The following is a 22,352-nucleotide window of genomic DNA, read 5'->3' on the forward strand; positions in this document are numbered from 1 at the left end:
CTTTGTGCAACAGTTCAGACTGTGGCTGCTGTCTGCGGAGGGCGCACTGATCGCCCTTCAAGCTATCATATGGTTGTCAGTTGCCTCGTGACCATTGACCATAGTGGATAACCGACCGAGCTCACGGGAAATATATAGTGCTACGACTATATACGGTACATGTGTTTTTTTGTGATCTGTCCATCTCCGCAGTATATGTACAAGTATCTGATGGTCGAGAGATATATGTAGGATGCAGAAGTTTTGATTTTATATGGAGCAGGATACGAATTGAGTTTACTACATCGCCATAGTATGATGGTGCAATCATTTGTCGTGATATAGCGTAGTTGGAGATTGGTTTCACGTCGAAACATTGAAGCAGTGTAATCGAGGAAGTGTCTTTGGCGATAGTTCCCGTATTTCATGATCTGTAGACCACTTTTGCAGGGTTTAACTGTCAGTGCAGTATGACTGCTGTATGTTTTTAGATTTGTACAAATTAGTTTGCCACTGAAATTATCGTAATTTGCCCGTCTGTGGAAAGTGGCAGACAATGATCCCACACCAAAAGTAACAATTTGCGGGCAAGTTTAGTAAGAACCAATCAGAATACTCCATTCACAGGAAGTTCCGTGAAGTCATATCACAAGACATCCTTTGTGCAGGGCGTAGGAGCCTCTACGGCATGATTCGAACAAGATGGGGCAATGTGTGTACGGAAAGTTGCATGATGTCTTCTTTGTTCGAGTATTCGGAGCAAACCAGCCGCCTCTGGTTCAGAGCTTCTCGAGATCAGCAGTTGTACAACATCGAAAATTCACTGAAAATTCCAACCATTTTTCTCGTTGTTGGACAGTGCTTCAAATTCTGTTTACTTTGTTTTTTCCCTGCTATGTGTTGGGTTTCGAAATATGTCTTGAACTTCTAGATATGAAATTGTTCTGAGTGTCCTGTCTGCGCTTAGATACTAGTGTGCTTCTAAAAATGACAAAAATATAAAGCAACAGCCTAAACATCCCTGACTGCAGCAATAAGTATAAACTGAGCCCACTAAGCCTTTCGGAAAAGTGATTAGGACCACAGCAGCTGTAGGACTCAGTTTTCTCTCTCTGACAGAGCCTTCAAACAAGCAGCTAAAACTCTGAATGTGGTGGGTGTCCTATTTAGAGTTAAGAGATTTTTTTCAGCTTCCAAATATCGTTTTGGCGTATAAGATTGGATTAGCAGCTGATATCGGTTTCGGGATCAGTAAATTAATCCGCGATTGCTGAATCATTTCGCATTGAGATAGCTTAGATAGTAAATATTAACATAATTCTAGATATTGGAGATGGTGTCAGCTCTATCTACAGCCCTCAGGGCTTTGTGCGCAAATGTGTTTCGAGTTCTGCTTTTGTGATATGTTCAGTTTGTGAAGCCAACTGTTTAATATTTTCTGTGGCAGATCTTCTGAAGCTGCATCATTAGATTGTTTTGTGACATCTTCAAGGTACGTATGTGACAATATTCTGCACATTGCCAGATTTAACCATCCCTGAAGTAGTGCATGTTACATGACAAGGGGTACCCGTGTGCCACAAGGAAAGTGTGCCAGGGAGAAGGAGAAAATCTGAGGTATTTCCCCATGTAACATTAATTGCTTAGCGTGGCATTGCGGCTGCCGCATGTCAGGCCCTGGCTGGTGATGCGGGCCTGGCGCATAGCTCCTTCAAGTGGGTGCCGCTCTGGTGGACGGCAAGTTACAATCACCAGGTGTATTTAGTGCGATCTGCGACAGTGTAATCATATGGGTCTTTTCATTACCCGAATAAAAGAAAAGTACTGCAGTTGTTTAGCATCACCAAAATTGTTTAATCAATGTCAGTTTCGAGGTATACTGTGGTTTCAGAAACAAACAATATTCTTAAATTGTTTAAACAATGCTTTATGCGTGCTATATTATCCTACCATCATGAGGTCCAACACCTCTACACAAACTGAGCGAATTTCCTACCTATTTCCAGATGTGGCGGGGGAGGAGGGCCAACAGCAGCGTCTTGTGCTTGTGTTTTGAACTAGGTCAGTTTGTGTCCAGATCTCAAGGTGAGCACTTAAAATTTGACATTCCCACCAATAAATCTGAATTTCCTACCATTTGAAGTTAGGTTCGCTAAGGCAGCGCTATTGACCTATTTACATGAAGAAATTTTGAACTTCCCCACCTTGATGTCAGTGCAACGTTGCCATGTCTTTGGCCGCCACCTTTGTCCCACTACTAATTTCTTGTGGCTTCCAGCACACAGTGGCATCTTTCATTATGAAATAGTAGACATAGCTAAGCAATGAATGTTGATGAAATATGAAATTAGAGACTTCCTTATTAAGAAACACTGAGCTTAATTAAAAAATGTGATTCTACCAAGATATCTAAAGGCCTACAATATGGCCAGCTGCAGCCTAAAATAGACCCCCTCAGTTTAGTGATTGGAATAATAGACGATTCATAAGAACAACTACACGCAAGCGCTTAAATCAGAAGTAGTTCTCTACCCAACTACTCCACATAGGATTGAAGGAATCTCCATTACGTGATTTATGCAATGTAGGTGGTGTGGATCACTACTGTTCTCGTGTACCAGATACAAAAAACAAGAAATATCCTTCATCAGTACATTGTTTAACGCACAGATTCCTCTTACAATGTCTGCTGCAGCGTTGTGAACCCAAAAGAATGCACTAGTTTGAAATGTGATGATAAATCACTTAAATATGTGTGACCTAACTATCTGAAAACGGTGTGAACCTGACGTGCGGATTTTTGTATGTTATGTTTTGATTTTCTTTAATAAAGGGTATACATAAAGTCCAGGAACACTTTCAATTATTTATCGCACAAGAACGAAACATTGTTCAGATATCTTACGTGTCATTTTGAAAAGAAATCCTAAAAGTTCTTTTTTCATGTACACCGCCACAACGTAGTTCGGTAATTTGCCGACAGTCAGCGCTAGATGCAAACATAGTGCATTCAGATGCTCATCGAGCTTTCTGTGTTCTTGTTTGACAAAAACAGTTGTGCTACAGTTGTTCAAGGGATGTTTAGAACCAAGTACAGTAAGAAGCCAGCAACAAGGAGGACCTTTTACCAATGGCAAAAAAAGATTTGTTACAAAAGGTTGCTTGTGCCCGGCAACGAGAAGCAGATGTCCCAGTATGAGCAAAGTGAATGTGGAGTGCGTACGAGAGACATTCATAAGGAGTCCAAAGAAATCTGTGCGTCGTGCATGTTGAAGGTTTGTAAAAAAAAAATTAAAAAAACTTTCAGCGTTACTCTTCAAAATGCTATACACATAATATGTATACCATGTTCAGTTCTTGTGCAATGAATAATTAAAAGTGTTCCCAGACTTTCTGTGCACCCTTTATTGAGGTATAAATCACTTTATCAGTAGTTTATAGTGGTGACATGTATCAATCATTTATTCATACCCTAAATACTTTGTAAATAGCAATTTACAAAATGTATAGTAGAACAACCATTAAGAAAAATATTGCGTATGTGACATGGCTGTATGGCGCGATGGCCAAATGCCAACAATAAAAAAATAAAACATTTCAACAATACTGTTGTGCTACAAGAATGCATTTCATTTTCTGAGACATACCCAAAAGAACCTTTATTTCACTTAGCTATCCATCAATAAAACATTATTAAAATCTGTAGTTCCTGATGCAAAGCAAGCCTTTGATTTCACCACTGTTCAGCAATTAACATGTCCGTTTCTCTGCTAATAGACAAAAGAAAGCCAAATCAGTTAAAAACAACTTAAATTCAATGATAAAAGCTTGTATTATCTTCTGGAGGTGGAACCATCAATACTGCTGATTGGCACACGTGGAAATACATCACAACACTTTTAGTTTGGAGTGACTGGGTTATTCTTCACGGTGGAAACAGTTGTGAGAATACTGAAGGTGAGAGGGGTCTGTCTACTCTAAAGATGGCTAATTAAGACTAACCATGTCTGAGGAAGGAGAGTACAATAGACGGAAGCCAGGATGAAGGAAACAACATCAGGGAAAATGGATCAAAGATAGTAAGAGGCACTATGCTGTCCCACATTTGGAAATGACTAAAGTTGGAAGTACATCTGGATTAGAAGAAGAAAATGGCAAGTGGATTATTGCAATTTAATTAATATTAAGTAGAAATATATGAGAGGTGACAAAGAAAGAAAATATAAAGTGATAAAAATGGAAAAGAATGGTCGGCACTTAGCGTGCGAACTGTAAAGAAGTATACACACACAAACTTTTAGTACGCAAATATAAGAAGGATACAGCTGATAAAAAAGGATCCACTGCATGATAATTCTGAGATGAGGTGAGAGCATGTGATGGAGAGCAAGTTCACTCTCTTGAGTTCAAGGAAATGGTTTACTTTAAATCCTCAAGAGGGCAGTTCACCTCAGTCACTTGCTCTAGCAGAGGCAATCATCCACATGTAGAATGTCATGGCCATGAATGTATCAATGCATAAACAGTAGGAGGAATTTCACTTGCTGCAATATCTTTAATTTTGTATTTTTACAACAGTCAGGTTGGAGTAGATGAATGGTGGGTACATAAAGTGGGTTCTGCTGTATGAACAGTTGCTGGGGTAAGGGTGGTAGTCTTTACGGTTTGACAAGGATACTGCAAAGACTAAGAGGGCAACAAGGACAGTGGATGACCTGACAATGATACACCTGAGACACAGTCTCATTAAACAGAAGATTAACTTAACTTTTTATTTCTCCAAACAAAGACTTTTAAGAAATAACACAGCACGTAAGGATAATCAGTTTTGCCAGTATGACCTTGTCCGAATGCAAACGGCGATATTCTGCAACTGAACTAGAGACCTTGGCTACTCTCCGAGCTCTTAAGAACTTTAACTACTTTTCTGAAGGACATGTCAGAGCGTACTATGATCACTGAGCCTCGAGTGTCTTACTATCATGTAAACTATTACATTATCATCTTGCCTGTTAGACAATGTTTCTTCAGTCATACAATTTTGAGACTGTTTACATAAAAGGAAGTGGAAGTATCATTGCTGACACCTTATCACGATTGCCTCAGTGATTACCTAACTGAGTATCTGGTAGAACAAACTCTTGGTATGTGTAAGAATAAGGAGTTACAAAATGGTTCCAATGGCTCTGAGCATTATGGGACTTAACATCTGAGGTCATCAGTCCCCTAGAAATTAGAACTACTTAAACCTAACTAACCTAAGGACATCACACACATCCATGCCCGAGGCAGGTTTCGAACCTGCAACCGTAGCTGTCGCGCGGTTCCAGACTGAAGCACCTAGAACCGCTTGGCCACACTGGCCAGCGAAGGAGTTACAAAATAACGACCCCAGGTGGAGCACAGTCAAGCCCCCTCAGCGAGGGAATAATCCACAGATGCAATAACATTATTAATAATATGAAGGAGTTTTGTTCTACAGGACACACGCGCACGCACTTGCGTTTTAGGGCAAAAAAAACAATAGGGTCATACGCACCAATGTCAAAACTGTACAATACGAATATAAAGAGTTAAAAACGACTACACATCAATCCCAATTGATGGAAGAGAAGACAGCTAAAAACGGGGATATGGAGGAAGGTCTATAAAATATGCCATAGAGAAATGAAGGTCCAGAAGTAATAATTAAATGGCCTTCAACATATTGCTGTTAGGATAAAAAAATAGGACAGTCCACAGGCCAGCTGATAACTCAAGATGGCAAACACAAACAGTAACGTATGGAGAGAGAGAGAGAGAGAGAGAGAGAGAGAGAGAGAGAGAGAGAGAAAAAAAGAAAGGCATTCCGTCCGGAAATGGCGGACAATCAAAAGTTGGGCACAATGCGCACAAAGTGGTGGGGTAGCACCAGTTAAATGGCAATGGCTGAAGAAACAATGCCCAGTATGCAACCTAGTTAAAATGATCTCCTCGCAGAGAGAGGGCCAAGAGGAGGTCATCCAAGCTGCTGGGAGATGCTTAGTAACCTTGAGCTTGTTATGAAGGGAGGACCAGTGGAGATGCCAAAGTGACATCACCTGCTGACAGATGGAAACAGAGAGATCATCGGAGGGAGTGGAAGAATTAGCAGGCCGAGGTATGAGGACTACAGCTGTGGCTGCAGCATCAGCGGCTTTGTTTCTGGTCAGACCGACGTTACAGAGAATGCACAAAGAGGCTTTGAAGGACGCCGAGTCTGAGCAGGTTACACAATTTAAAAGCTCGTGTGGCCAGATATACTGCATGAGCTGATTCAGATCAAAGAGCTCTGCTGTAAATACTGAGCAGTGTTCTGGAAGCCGATACTAAAAACAGGGGGCCAATGACGAAGGCACATCAACACATCTGACACCACAGTCAGAGTCCATCATTGTACACAAAGGTACTATCGCGAAATTCTATGTGAAGGTCGTGAAACTGAAGGCAATACAGCAAGGCTGGAGTACTGTCCTTAGGAAGTGAATAAAGGCGAAGGTGAATGTGGACCGCTGCAGGAAGCCAAGGTGGTGTAGGATTCACAGCCACTGGGAAAACTGTAGGCAGCATGACGATAAGCTGCCAGAGCAAGAGCCTAAAGCGAACTCCAGGACATAACAGAAGAGGGACACGCCCCATACTAACGGCCAAACGAGTTATGAAAGAAAGAGGCATAGGAAAGGTGGCCACGCATGGCAAATAGCAAGCATATCTGCCGAGGAGAAAGTCAAGGCATTAAGACAGTGGTAGTTCAGTAGCCTCTGCATATAGACTCTCAACCGAACTAATGCAAAAGGCGCCAGGGGCAAAATGGATGCCACGATAGTGGATAGTATTGAGATGGCGCACGAGGGACGGATGTGCGCACACATTAATGAAACACCCACAGTCTAGTTTCAAACAGACATGGGACTGGTACAAATGGCGGAGGGTGGTTCGATCTGGTGTCCAAGAAGTACCATTGAGGACACGAAGGACATTGAGGGACCACATACAGCAGACTGCCAGATAAGACACGTGGGAGGACCAAGATAGTTTCCTATAAAGCATGAGTCCTAGGAATTTCGTAGTTTCAATGAATGGAAGAGCAACAGGCCCAAGATGTAAAGATGGTGGAAGAAACCAATTGTGCCGCCAGATATTCATACAAACGAGACATCGCTGAAGACGCCGCTCTATGAGGCAAGTCCGTGGAGAACTGCAATATATGGCAAAATTGTGAACAAAAACAGCGCCGGAGGTGCCCGGCAGGAGGCAGGCCACTATAGGGTTAATGACGATAGCAAGAATGACGACGCTCACAATGGAACCTTGAGGCACACCGTTTTCTTGGATAAAGGTGCCCGACAAGGCAGAGCCAACAGGAACCTTGAAAACTCTGTCTTTTAAAAATTCCTGAAGGGAACAGGGCATGCGGCCACACCAGTCCTCCAGCAGGTGTCTGAGTCTTTCTCGAAATCGAAAAACACGGCCATTCTGGGATTTCTGGAGTTAACCATTCATGACATGGGTGGACAAAGTGATGAGATGGTCAACCCACAGAACGCTGCACTCTAAATCCACACTGTGCAGTGGCTGGTAAGTAGCAAGACATGAGCCAGCATACCAGCCAGGCAAGAATCATATGTTCCATTACCTTGCAAACATAGCCGGTAAGAGAAATGGGCTGACGGAAGGAAGGTGTTTGTCCTTACCGGGCTTAGTTATAGGTATGACAGTGGCTTCACACCAGTGTCTGGTAAATGGGCCCTCTGCCCAGCTGCTTATATGTATTAAGCAGAAAATGCTTGCCCGAACGAGAAAGTGCTGCAACATCTGAGTATGAACAGCGTCTGGCCCTGGGACGGAGGATCTGGATGAAATGATAGTATGATCTAGCTCCTTCATAGTAAAGGTGTCATTGTAGCACTCATGATTCGGATAAGAGAAGGGTGTTGGTCAAGCTACCTTTGCCCATTTCCGATAAAGAAAGGCAGGGTGATAGTGGAAGGAGCTCGAAATCTCCACAAAATGGCAGCCCAAGGTGTTGGAGATAGCAATAGGGTCCTTAATGACATTGTCTGCTACTGTCTGGCTGGAAATTGGGGAACGGATCTTGGTCTCCATGAGCCGTCGGAGGTTGTATCACACGACGGAAGAGGGAGTGGAACTGTTGAACTAGTGAATGAAATCTAGCTAGCTTTTTTGCGATCCCAAAGAATGCGGCAACACTGCAGCACTGTGCACGCATCTGTTTGTAATTAATGCAGTTTGCCGTCATAGTATGACAGTTACAAATTCAGAAAGCATGTCTCCGCACGTGAATTGCCCCAATTCACCAAGGGACCAGGACACAGCTTGGTGAAGAGGAAGTGTGAGGAATGGTACGTCCTGTGGCGATAAGGATAAAGTTTTTAAGATATTCCACCTGGTCGTCACAACTGGGGAAATGATGCTCGTCATAGGTCGCCAGGGAGGAGTAAAGCCTCCAGTTGGCCTTAGTAAGCTGCCATTTGGGTGTGTACGGAGGTGGGGCAGGAGTCAGCAAATGGATAGCACATACGAAATGGTCACTGGAGTACATGCCAGAGAGGACGAACCACTAGAGATGATGGGCAAGCTTGGCAGTGCAGGAGGTCCAAATGGGAATAGGTGTGTATGGAGTCTGAAAGAATACGGGTGCTCCCGTGTTAAGGCAAATGAGGTTAAGTTGAACGAGAAGGTCAGCCAAGAAAGCAACTCTTGGACAGATTCTGGGAGAACCCTAAAGAGGGTGGTGTTCATTAATGTCACTGAGCACCAAAAAGGGATGAGGGAGTTGCCCAATAAGCTGGATGAAGTCTGCTCTGGTTACACCAAATAATGGAGGGATGTAAATGTTACAAAGGAGAAAGGAAGTGAGGAAGGAAAACGCAATCTGAAACAGCTTGAAGGCAGGTAGTTGGGGAAATAGGTCGACTACGAATGTCATCCCATCCGAGCAGCAAGATTCCTCCACAAAATGGAATGCCGAGCTCGCGTGAAGGTCAAAATGGACTGGGAAGAAACGCAAGAGCTCAAAGCTGTCAAGAGAATGCAATTTTGTTTCCTGACGGCAGAGAACAATTGGATGCTGCAATTGTAAGAGCCGCAAATCCTTTTTGTTGGACCAAAGGCCACTAACATTCGATTGGAGGAGAGTCATAACGAGGAAAAAATGAAGGGGTGTCACCTCGGCCGGCTGCCTAGTGCCAACCTTCGAAGACACGCAGCTACAGGGCACAGAGGCAGGAGAAATCTGCTCCGTGAGGTCTACAGAAGTGTCTGCATTCGTCAGCTGTCAACTAGCTGAGTCCAGGGAAGAAACATGGTTAGTTGTATGCACCGGCAACAGGGAGGTCAGCCAGATGACGGTATCACGTGGCAACACTGTCAAGGAGGATCTTCCAGTCGGTGAAGGAGAAGACCATTTGCCTTTGTTTGACTTCTTCGAGCCTTTCAGGTTACCAGAGGAACTCAGGTGTTGGTTAGCTGGAGGGATGTAGGAAGTCTTCATGGAAGTTTTCTTGCTGTCCTTTCCGGCCTGCCAGTACTCGTGACTTCGCCCCACGAGGCAATAGTTTGGTGGCGTGTTGCACAGCTGGAGGAAGAGAGAGGGACGCTACCATGACGATGGGCGATTTCACAACCGTGGTGCTGAATTTGAGGTCACACGACTGCTCGGCCATGTCCTTCGTGGAGCGAGATGTAGCAACAATAGTACTGTAGGTGCCAGAGGGAAAATGCTGTGTTTGCAACTAGCGAACAACTTGCGAGCGACCAGGTAAGGCACTTCTTCCTTCACTCGGTTCTCCTGGACAGCTCGCCCATCAAGACACACGAGACAATCATGGGAGGAGGCAGTATGGTCGCCACTGCTGTTGTTGCAGTCGGGAGGAGGCGGACAGTCACCCTCGTGAGCATCCCTACCACAGGTTGCACACTTGGTTGGGTGTAGACAGGACTCTTGAGTGTGGTTGTAACAATGACATTGGTAGCAGCAAATCAGGTATTGGAATATACGGTCTGACTGCGGTAATTTCATAACCTGCTTTGATGGAAGAACCACTCTGTCAAAAGTGAGGAGTGTGTATGGGCACTAAAGAGGCGTCTACTTTTTTCATCATTCTATGGACAGCAATGACACGCTGATCAGAGAGATACATTTGGATTTCTGCCTTGGTCAGACTATGGAGCAGCCAAGTGAAAATAACACCATGGGGAGAATTTAGTATTCAATGGACCTCGTCATGAACAGGACAGGCACGGAGGAGCGAAGCTGCAAGCAGTTGTGCTTGAGAATCCAAAGCAGTCATAAAAGCGAAGTGCCATTGCATAGATGAGAGCACGATTTCACAGCGCCAGCAATTTCATCAACACCTTTCTGAATAATAAACTGATTTACCGTAGCGAAGGACTGACGGTCTACAGTACATAAAACCATAAGGAACTGTCATGCAGCTGGGAAGGTCTTGAATTAGCCTCATTCCGTTTACATTTCATAGCCGTTGACTGAAGACCGTTGGCTCACTGTGAGAAAATCCCAATGAATGCCAGTGTCTCCTATGTCACCCACCTTAGACGACTGTTCACACCTTCAGAACACGTCTTCAGAACACCTGACACAGGGACCAATCGGCAATTTGGGCAGGTACCAGCTCAGCCAATCACCTCTCCCAGACCCTGTTGACCAGGGTCTGGGAATTACGCATTACCCAGTCACCTGTTACTGGTCAGACACATGTGTCAGCCTTCAGGAGCACACAAGGAGGGGGGGAAAAAAAAGAGGAATCTAAAACGCCAAAGGGTGGGAAGGATAGGAGGTGAACGAAGAAAGGAATACAACAGAGGAAAGAATTCTGATACTGACTACCAAAAATCCAGAATATATTTGCAAAAACAGCCCAGACATGTTCCCCAAGGGAGAGCAAAAGGAACAGCAAGAGAATAAACATGCAGCGTGGAAGGGAAATGAAGTTGCAAAGGCTGGGACTCAGTGGTAGCCAAGCATAAACTCGCCAAAGAGTGGTGACCCGAGAGAGAGAGAGAGAGAGAGAGAGAGAGAGAGAGAGAGAGAGAGAGAGAGAGAGAGTTTTTTTGAAAATGCTCTAATGGCATACTCATTATTTATGGGCATTATGGCACAGAAAAGTGCTGCATGAAATTTATCCTAAATTGCTGTTTGCCACTTATGTTGCGATAAGCACAACACATTCTCATAGCTTGTCACTCTGCCAAAGATAAAAACTTCGAACTTGGGTAGTGAGACGGAATTGCATCTGGTATTACCTACAAAAATTCTGAGCACATTTTGTATTGACCCTTCAGGACCACTATCTTCCGCCCATGTGGGCACTCAATATGCTACCGTTAAAAATTGTAAACACAAATCACCAAAACCCATGAAGTTTTAGTTGAGGAAATGTCTTTGCTGCAAGTACAGAAAGATGATGTGACTTACCAAACGAAAGCGCTGGCATGTCGATACACACACTATCATACACACAAAATTCAAGCTTTCGCAACCAACAGTTGCTTCGTCAGGAAGGAGGGAAAGACTAAAGGATGCGGGTTTTAAGGGAGATGGTAAGGAGTCATTCCAATCCCGGGAGCGGAGAGACTTACCTTAGGGGGAAAAAAGGACAGGTATAAAAACACACACACACACACACACACACACACACACACACACACACACACACACACACACACACACACACATCCCATCTGCACGTACACAGACATAAAGCAGACAGGGAAAGGAAGACTGGTGAAGGGAAAGGAGTGTACATGTCAAATTACTGGACAGGAAGTCTCCCCTGACCCACAGTTCTGGATGACTTTTCTGAAAGCTACACCTTTTTCTTAGACCTCTCCAGTCCTTTCCTTCGAGTCCTTCTGCCTGGAGGAGGAGCCATGGGCTCTGAAAGCTTGCCTAATTATAACCTTTCAAGTGTGTTCTGCCATCGTTTGGTGAGTAGATCTTTGATCTATCCTATTACAGATCTGTCCTATTACATTATATTTTCATAAATGGATTGTTTTGTTATAATTATGTGCTATCAAACAGTAAAATTTGTTAGCCCTGTGATAGTGAGTGGGCCCACGAATAAAATTAACTGTTCTAACAGTAAGGGTAGATTGCACAGTATCACTGCAATGTTGGTATGATCATGGAGCAGTAACAATGAAATTTATTTTCTTTATCTCTTAAAATACCCTGTCTACATATGGTTGTGTATATGCATATATAGGAGCAGTAAAGTTTTTGACACACACAGCTGAAATCAGCTACATCATAACAAAAGGAAGTGTCGAAAATAATATAATGTAGTGAAATGTTACTACATTAGATGCGTTAGCAACTATTCTGATCACATTTCTCATGAGAGGACTAGAAACATGTACGTAAAACAATATTCAAATACGGCAAGGCAGAGAGGAATTACGATCACAGTCATTTTCGAGCAATCAGTACTAAAATGGATGTGAAAAGGTAACAGTGTAACTGGTACAGGCAGAGACTACAGCAAATAACTAATGGACACTTATGTATCTGGAATACGCTGTGGCAATCTTTAGATTAGTTCTCGTTGTCCACTTAGAATGTTCTTCCATCCAAGAGAATTTATATCACAGTCAAAGTTACAGCTAAAAACTGCTTGAAAATTCCACGAGAGTTTCACACACTCCGGGTGTTACTACTGACAAGCACCAGTGGCATGAGCAACAAATCAGCCATTGAGGCAGTTTAATTGCAGGCAGCAACTTAGATATGGAGTCTGCATTCTTGAAGCTTAAATGGATGAATGAAGAAATCTTTGTAATCTACATGATGATATATAAAGCCAATGGCATCTATAACACCTGATTTCCTACTTCTACTTAGCTGCTATCAAGTGAATGAACTATTTCATCAGCTACGCACAACACTTTGTGAACAATGTGGATGTAAAGTATGAGAGCACTCCAGTTACCAAATGCTAACATAGCCTCCATTACATTAATGACAATCACATGCAAAACAGTCCATATATCAAAAATTAAGTTTAATGCCTAATATCATTAAATATTAAACAAATTATTCACTTGGGATATGTATTTTGTTGTATGCATAATTAACTTGCATGTGCTATCACACTCATGACCGTTTCTATGACTTTTCTATGTAAACCACCATTTCTGAATGTCAATGCAACTTCCTGGACCCCTACACAAAGCAGCCTGGAAGTCTCGAACCCAACTGTCCTGAAAAACTTTCCTGAGATTCCCGGTTCGAACGATGGGTCCTTGGGTGCTCCTGATCTCACCTCTAATACAAGCATCACCACAATCCAATACAAATTAATAACATTTTACCTCAAATGACGAGACTACTTCAATTTTTTTCTTTTCTAGAAAAATATTCAAACTTTTTTGGTAGCTTTCTATTATGTGTCACGTGAACAGGTTGTCCTACATAGAAACTCCTAGCTATGAAAAGAACATTTAATTTCACAAAATAATTTTATAAATAAAATTCCTCACCTCAATCAAAGGGCACAATGAAACGATACATGAAATGGCATGTAAAGCTGTGTAATATTATTAGGAATCTGTAACTGAGTAACCTTTTATACGCATGGCCAGAGGAAGCAAACTTTAATATGAATATGTTCATCTCTGAAATTTTGCAAATTCATCCCCACTTATTTTTATAAATACTCTTCTTCAGCTAGCTTACTTCCTCCTGCCTTGGTCACCACTGATGTAAGCATTCTTAGTTAATAATAAGTGCATTTACTGGAAGTGGTGTACATGCATTTATTTTGAGAGTAATGATCACTATTTTCACAGATAACAACCATAAGTTCCAATTACTTTAAGGACTTAACACTTTCAACAATGGGGGCTTGTCAAAGAACAATTAACAGTTTTCATCTTGTGTAGATCACTATTAATGATAGCATGCTTTTTCAGAGCCTGTAGCTAGTATTTCACTACGAAGGCCGACATCAAAGTGCAAATAAAATTGGCACACCTGTAATAACATTCACGTAAACACAAATTATGAATTATGAGCCTGTTATACTGACAGCGAAGTCCATGTCTATATACCCTCTTTCTCAAGCAATTTCCTGTAGCAACGTAACTCTACTACATCACAGAGGAAGAGTTATACTGCATGTAACACATGCCTTGTGTAGCTAACACTGTCCTGTTGATAAATGTCATCACAATACTGTGGCTTTGGAGGTAACACCGGAGAACCCAAGAGGCCCTAGACCTACCAATGAGCTGTCACAGTATCACAGTCACTGCCAGCAACAACTTTAAGTCACACCCGATGGATCCACACACAATAACACCAGTAGTAACACTGCTGTGCATCTCCAAAACACTGGAAGAATTGAACATTTACACAGGTCACCACCATACTCACTGATGATGGTAATCTGAGATAATATGGAACTGACACTCATTGCTGAACAAATTGGCATCATTCATTGATGGCATATGCCACTCTAAACACAGCCATCTGTTTTGTGGTGTTAATGGCAGCCTGGACATGTGACATTTTTGTCCAGCCACTGCTACTCTGACCAATGGTGCAAGGTGTACAATGTTTCACCAAGACCATTATTAGCGCAATGATGGTGAGGGCAGATATGAAGGTGTTACAACTCTCGTGGTGCACAATATGGCAACCCTCCTGTGGTTGTACGTAGTCAATAGTGACCCATCTCATTCACATGCAGTCCAACATCAAGTTACTGCCACATACAAATGCCCTGCAAATCTGGATACCGCACAATTTGACCAGCTGGCCACATGAAGACCCACAATGAAGCCCCTCCCAAACTGGTAAGACTGACAAATGAGTACACAGCACTTCAGGGTCCTTCACAGTAATCAACATCTGGCACTGTTCACACACTGTATACCCTACGAGGCTTGATAGAAAAGAAAGACTAATGCACTCTGGTGGCCACTACCTTATGCTTACCCATTTACATACCCACCAATAGTGAGTATGTGCAAGAAGTTACACTGACATTCCACCAGTCTTCTAGGTCTCTAACATTTTTGTCAGGCAGTGGAGATTATTTGCTTCATCTGTAATTTCTGCTGAAAATGGGCATCTTGAAACTATCTCTGCACTGAATGCTCTGGGCAACCTTCTGCACATGCAAGAGCCTAATATGCATTCCTAACAGGAATACAGCTAGGCTTAAACAGTCACCACTAAGAAAAAACTTTTTGTCTAACCGAAGTCCATTTGTATGATTTAATTAAAATCAGAAAACCCACAGATTTGAAGACTTCAAAATAATCAGTCACTACACATAAAACAAATGTTACATTCAACACAGTTATTTGGAATTTTACGTGCATGTTCAGTTGATTCACATTCTGGATAGAATATAGAGATGGTTACAGTTTAAAATATTTTATTTCACAGGAGTAGGTATCTATTAATATATAAAAGAACAGATAAGGGATGAAAAAACATTAACATATAAAACACACACTACATTAAAACTTCACATTCTTCTAGGAAAAAAATATAAAAAAGGTGGTGACAGCAAGGGGTGTGGGGACAGATGGGAGGTAAAGAATGTGTCAGAGAACAAGGCAGAAAGGGAGGGGGGCAGGGAAAAGAGAGAGAGAGAGAGAGAGAGAGAGAGAGAGAGAGAGAGAGAGAGAGAGAGAGAGAGAAGCAATGCAGTATCTTTTATCAACATGTGAACTCAGTTACTTAAATGGGACAATTTATTATTGTAAAAACAAAATCCAACAATAGAAATTTACAAATGATATATATAATAGTGTGCAAAACAAAAATAATACTAACAATAGTCTATAAAAAATATTTTGACTTATTTTGGTGACTGTTCGCAATTTCTGGAGCTTCAAAAAACTGCCTGTCAATCTCAATGAAATATTCTTAAAAATATGGGCATAGTTCCACAGTCTAAAAGATCCACTGTCACAATCTTTTTGCTCAGAATTGTCATTTCGTTTCACAATTTTTATTACAAGTATGGCTGTTAAACAGTTCCCTCCTTCCACACATTAGTTTGGATCACATGAAACGTGCACTTTTCATAGACCTTAACACAAGCTCCCAACTCACATCCTGTGCCATACCTTCATAAAAATCAGATTTCATGACACAAACTATCAAGTGCAACACACAGCAAGACCATATCAACAGTTTGCAACCACTACTATACGCGTAGAGTAACAGGCCTTTTGAAACCTACAGAGAAACACAAAGTGTCAGTCTGGTTTCTGTAGACATTGGAAGTATCCATATACCAACGCTAAGCACGGTGACTTATGGTGCTAGTAGTGAAGACAACTTGTCATATGCAAACTTGAGGCATTGTGCTAATGCACTGCTGCATCCATATTGTTTTAATGAAGAGAATTTGAATGTATTGAAGTTTTGACTATCATCAATAAATGTCACTGCACCCATCAATGGACAAAGAATAATTTTGTTGTGATCGATGAAGTTCACCTGGAAAAAATAAACATTTCAGTTTAGTACAGAAAATAAACACATCTGAGCAACAGAAGCTTTATTTACACTGTCATATTTAACCCTTAACTCATGAGGAGTGGTCTCTCAGACCGCACGAAAGTTTTAGGATTTGTCTACGAAGGTCAGTTCTGGTGGAATACCACAATGTTCCTCTACCCTCCTTAAACCACCAATCCTGTTGTGGGTTGCATTATCGTCTTCTTGGTTTGGTGCTGAAACGCGTTATTGACACTGCATTACTTATCTTTTTTGTTTTTTTCCCCCCCCCTCCTCAGTATAGTAAAATACATGATCACAGGAACATGTCAGTTTTAACGATCCTGAGTTTGATGAAACTGTTAGTCTGTGTATGGCAGAAGATGTCATTAATACAGATTGAGAAACAGGGAGAAAGACGACAATTTTACAACAGCCACTGATCACAGTTCTGCTAGTAAACCAAAGATTCATTCAGAGAAGAGCTCCAGGACAATTGTGATGGGGCCTTTCTGATTCTCAAATACAATACTCAAAATATTAGTTAAAATCAAATGTGTTATGGGTGGTGATAATGAAAAATGTGGACAGTAGCACTGAATGTCAGTTTTGCAGACTTATTTTCATAACTATCAAGTGCAATTTTTACATGCAAGTTTAAACCAAGAAATTTAGTTTCATGAGGAAAGATACTTGCTACAGATATACTAGAATTTTTCAGAATGTGAAATTCAGTGCTCTAACAGTTCATTTATGTGTACTATTCAAAAACTGCACAAAAATACGTTATTCTGTTTGATATAAAGTAAAATACAGCAGGCATGCTTTAGTGCAACAAGTAGGAGTACTTGCACAACATTTAAATAGTTGTAAAAATAAATGTTATGTAATTTAAATTAAGAATTTCAAACAATTTGCATCTTAAATCTGAGACTTCTTCACCTTGTAATATACTTTACAGGACAGCCACCTCTTAAGTAAATGATTGAAAACTGAACTGCAACCTGTAAGGGTGGAAAATTACCCCCCTTGGTGAAAGTTAATCCAAATAAATGCAATGTAATCAAAGTTTTATCTTCTTCAAGGGAAGAATTTTTCAATGTAGTTAAAAGCCCACAGAATATCTTGGCAAATTTCAGAGAAAACCTGAAAATTATTTTCAGATAAAGACCTACACATCCAAAGAAAGCTTTAATTTTCTTACATTTAATCAAAATCACAATGATATACTTACTCTGTTCTTCTTAGACTTCAGATTTAATAATTCTAACATAGCCACACATCTAATCAAGTTATCAGAAGCCACTATTCAACAGCTTACTTCAACTTGAGTAAAAAACGAAAAACCTTTGGCGATAACACAGGGTTAACTACTAAGACATGTCATTTCTTAAACTCTAACACATACAGCTTCCCTGTTATGAAAGCGGGTTGGTGGTCAATGGACTGAAGTGTGAGATCAACTCTCAGTAGTTCATCAAGAGTTAGCAACGCCCACCAAAAATTTGATCGAGTTATTGAAGTACGTAGGAGTGGTAAAATAAAGGCACTGAAAGCAATACTGATGCCAGAGCCAAGAAATAATTTAAGAAGTAAAAGCATATGGATCAGGCCATCACATAAGCCAGAGCAGACTATGGGTCTCCCAGGGCTCACCTATGGCAACTAAACAACACTCACATCCAACTTGCTGCCACCCAAGTCAGGGCAAAGACATTTAAAGAGCAACGAACACTTTCTAGCTGGGAGATTAGCAACATTCAAGGTGAGAAGGCTAAAACAGGGGAACACCAAAGTGCTATCGCTAAAATACAAGATACAGTACAACAGAGATGAAGCTAACCATATGTAAAAGCAATTAAAACACAGGAAAAGCGGGATGACTGCAGCAAACGGGAAAGAAGCCAGGGTTGGGGGACCCTTCAGACGCAGTGCGAGGTAGAACATGTCGCAAAAACCCTGCTCCAGCCCTAAATGTAGTTCTGAATGTATATTGAGAATAAAAACCACTTTCATGGAGAAAACACAGAAACAATGCAACTAACCATCAGTTGTCCACCAGCATTAGAGGTGAAGAATCTCCAGAAGACCATGCTACACATGGTGAGCCAGCAGCAGGGGGCATCACATCAGGCTGTGAGCTACTGTTTATAAGGCTCCACAATCACAAGGTGGGAGTGGATTGTTACAAAAGGTGAACTGTGGTGTAAGCTGGTAGGACCAATGCAAAGATGAGACAGGACAGTAGATTCCTCTGGGAGAAACTGAAGGATGAGTGCCATGCAGTAGTTGTCTCCTTGATGGTGGTGTTTTGTCCAGGGTGGAATAATGACAATATTATGAAAATGATAGCTGTTACTCACCATATAGCGGAGATACTGAGTCACAGATAGGAACAAGAAAAAGACTGTTACACAATGCTTTCAGCCAAACAGGCCTTCATCAGAATTACACACACACACACACACACACACACACACACACACACACACACACACACACAGAGAGAGAGAGAGAGAGAGAGAGAGAGAGAGAGAGAGAAGCTACATGCACACGCACAGTCTCCGGCTGCAAAGCTGCTGTGAGCAGTAGCGCATGATGGTAGAAATGAACAGGATGGTGGGGGTAAGGAGGAGGCTGAAACGCAGAGGGAGAGGGATAGAAGGGTAAGAGTGGAGGCCAGTTAAATGCTGCTTGTGGCAGCATACAGCAATGAGGCAGGAAGTGGCAGGGCAGCTAGGTGCAGTCAGGAGCTTAGACGGAAGGTACGAGGGGGGCAGAAAATGAAAAGTAGGAAGACTGTGGGTGCATTGGGGGAATAGAGGATTGTGTGGTGCTGGAATGGGAACAGGGAAGGGTATGTGTAGAAGAACAATGACTAATATAGCCTGTCTCCCTCCCTATTTGCCCAAAATGCAGTGGTTGGTTGTAATTCTTTTTGTCTTTAACACTGACAGTGTCACTAAACTATGAACATGCTGTTTTTAACAAGTGTTTTCGGAAATATGATGCCAGTCGGTCAGCTGTTGGTATCACATTTTCTTTGACAGAAGTGAAAAATGTTACAGTTATCATGCGAAGAAACCATGGGGTAACAGGAAGCCAATGAATTTTCTTGTCCAAATGAATGCAGCAGTGGTGGAACTATCCTCAGTACTCAACACCTGTACTGTTGGCACACATATTTAAGGTTGTCTCTCATATGAAAGATCTAAATGTGACTGATGTATTCCACATTTAATTTGAAAGTTACAATTATGTTTTGTTGAACGTCAGTGGTTAAAAATTGACAGAAAACCCATTATACAAATTTATCGCAAATACACACTAAAAACTGTCCACATTCACCATGTACCCTTGGCCCCATGCAGAGAGTTTACTTTTCAACTGTGTCTTTCCAATCTAATCACTACAGGACTTACATTTCCCCATCTAGTTTATTTTCAATATTGAACATAGTATTACAGTAGCAGATTTGTTATTATAGTAAAATTAGAATCTGGGACAAAGATAGATGTAGTTGTAACAGAGGAATACTGACACTAGTTAGAGTTGCGCAAAATATAAATAAACCTCAAAAATCAAAAAGGAGTCATTCATCTCAAGTTTCAGAAGCCCCTCGTAGTATTCCAAAAAGTTAAATGAACAAACATGAATATAGAAACTTGGAAACAAAATTAAGTAACTAATTTTCTTCATAGAGAGCAAAAAAGGTAACAAAAGGCGACAATGTTATAAAAGTGAGATAGGTGACATTCATCCTGGGAGAAGCTTACAGGATCACAAAAGTAGCAACAGTCAATTACCCATAGACTCCTCATCAAGTCACTACAAATTAATGGTTGAGGATGGTCTGTTTAAAAAACCATAAGACTCCACTAATGGCTATCAGCTCCATTGTAAAAACACTACACATTTCCAGCAACAAATATTGTTCTTGATTGGATGTTTTAGAGCAGTCAGTGTAAATGACACTTGCACCCTGATGCTCCTTAACAACAGAGGAAGCTATCACAGAGGGATGAACTTTAGCTCCTTTGAATACATTGGTCCTGTGATCTGGGTATTAACCAGCACAGAGGGAGCTACGCTTGCAGAAAAACACAGGATGCAAATTATAAGATGGTGCAGCACAGGTCCTGGCAGATAGCCTTGAGGCACATTTTAACTAGTAATCCAACCCAAGGGCAAGGGTGTCTATGCCCTTTGTGGGCAAAACTAACTTAAGTTGGGCAATTTGTAGTTTGTCAGATCACGAGACTACGAATTGGTGCTGTCAGAACTGAGAACATCTTTCCTTTAGCAAACAAGATTGTCTAAGTGGCTAATCCAGATAGTGTACGTGGCTAGTCTTACTGGGTCCAACAATTTCAAAGCTTGATGTGGCACTGAACCATAAATCTGGCACCCATGGTCCAATTGGAACGAGACCAGGGCCCCATAAATATGGAGGAAAGTAGCATTATCCACTCCTCAACAGGTGCAGGTAAGGAAGCAGGGAAAGTTAAACTTTTGCTTGGAAGTACTCTTTAGTTGGCTGATACTGAACAGCCAGGTCAGGTTTACAACACAGGGGTGACCTAAAAATTGAGACTGTGAAATATTATCGAAGCACTGGGTACCCACGAGGCTTCTTGGTCAGGATGTACGTAATACAACAAGTAACATTTGACTCATTTTTGCAAGGAAGAATTGCAAGCCACAATAACATGTCCAAGCAAATATCTCGGTGCTGGTGTTCGGCGAAGCCTACGGACTGTGAACGATACCAAATGCAAAAGCCACTTACATGCAGTGAGTGAGTGAGGCAGTGAGTGAGTGAGTGAGTGAGTGAGTGATCATCTCTACCACCCCTAATTTCTTCTATCAAATTAAGTAGGAAGACCCAGAAGAAAACTAAAGAAAAAATTTGGAACAAAGTGGACACACCCTTGCTACCTCTCTCTTCACAGCACATGAAGCTATCACTTTAACTTGGCATTCACACCTGTGCATATGGTACACACTGTCTAAAGGTATCTGCGATTGTCCACCACTATGTAGTTTCCTGTCAGTTTATTGTAAAAAAATCACAGAAAAAGTGACAAGTTTTTAGGAGATCCTCAATTTGCTAATGCTTTCAAACAGCTTATATTCACATCATGTACTCCCAAGTTCTGCTTCTGATGTGAAACAATGTCTCACCCCATTGACCATGTTCCTCTCCATAAAGCAAAAATTTGACATACCAGCCACATCATTTCATGTTCAACAATGTAAAGGAACATGGAATTCCATGCTGTGATATGACTAGCACCTCGTCCAGATGTATTTTCACAATCTATAATAGATTGGCTTTAGACGGACATTACCTACAAGGTAACTCTAGAGAAAATTTAAGGAGGTGACAGCAACTTCCCCTCTACTACAAATAGGTGACTTACCACTGTGTGACAGTTCATACATTTTGCCCATTTTTCACTGTGTCAGGACTAATGTCATCCTCAACTTCTACATCTACATCTACATTTATACTCCACAAGCCACCTAACGGTGTGTGGCGGAGGGCACTTTACGTGCCACTGTCATTACCTCCCTTTCCAGTTCCAGTCGCGTATGATTCGCGGGAAGAAAGACTGTCTGAAAGGCTCCGTGCGCGCTCTAATCTCTCTAATTTTACATTCGTGATCTCCTCAGGAGGTATATGTAGGGGGAAGCAATATATTCGATACCTCATCCAGAAACGCACCCTCTCGAAACCTGGCGAGCAAGCTACACCGCAATGCAAAGTGCCTCTCTTGCAGAGTCTGCCACTTGAGTTTGTTAAAGATCTCCGTAACGCTATCACGGTTACCAAATAACCCTGTGACGA

General features: G+C 41.7%; 1 protein-coding gene across 1 annotated transcript in view; it reads right to left on the reverse strand.

The window, feature by feature from the left end:
• Positions 1 to 15,408: 15,408 nt before the first annotated feature.
• The window catches only part of LOC124593719 (serine/threonine-protein kinase polo), an 81,837-nt gene continuing 74,893 nt past the window's right edge, over positions 15,409 to 22,352 (reverse strand). Inside the window, exon 10 of the mRNA XM_047132031.1 lies at positions 15,409 to 16,501. Within this exon, the coding sequence (XP_046987987.1) occupies positions 16,316 to 16,501 (186 nt within the window). The 3' untranslated portion in view covers positions 15,409 to 16,315. The remainder of the gene's footprint in view (positions 16,502 to 22,352) is intronic.

This window comes from Schistocerca americana, chromosome 2 (genome assembly GCF_021461395.2).
Source record: "Schistocerca americana isolate TAMUIC-IGC-003095 chromosome 2, iqSchAmer2.1, whole genome shotgun sequence".
In the NCBI taxonomy this organism is placed as follows: domain Eukaryota; kingdom Metazoa; phylum Arthropoda; class Insecta; order Orthoptera; family Acrididae; genus Schistocerca; species Schistocerca americana.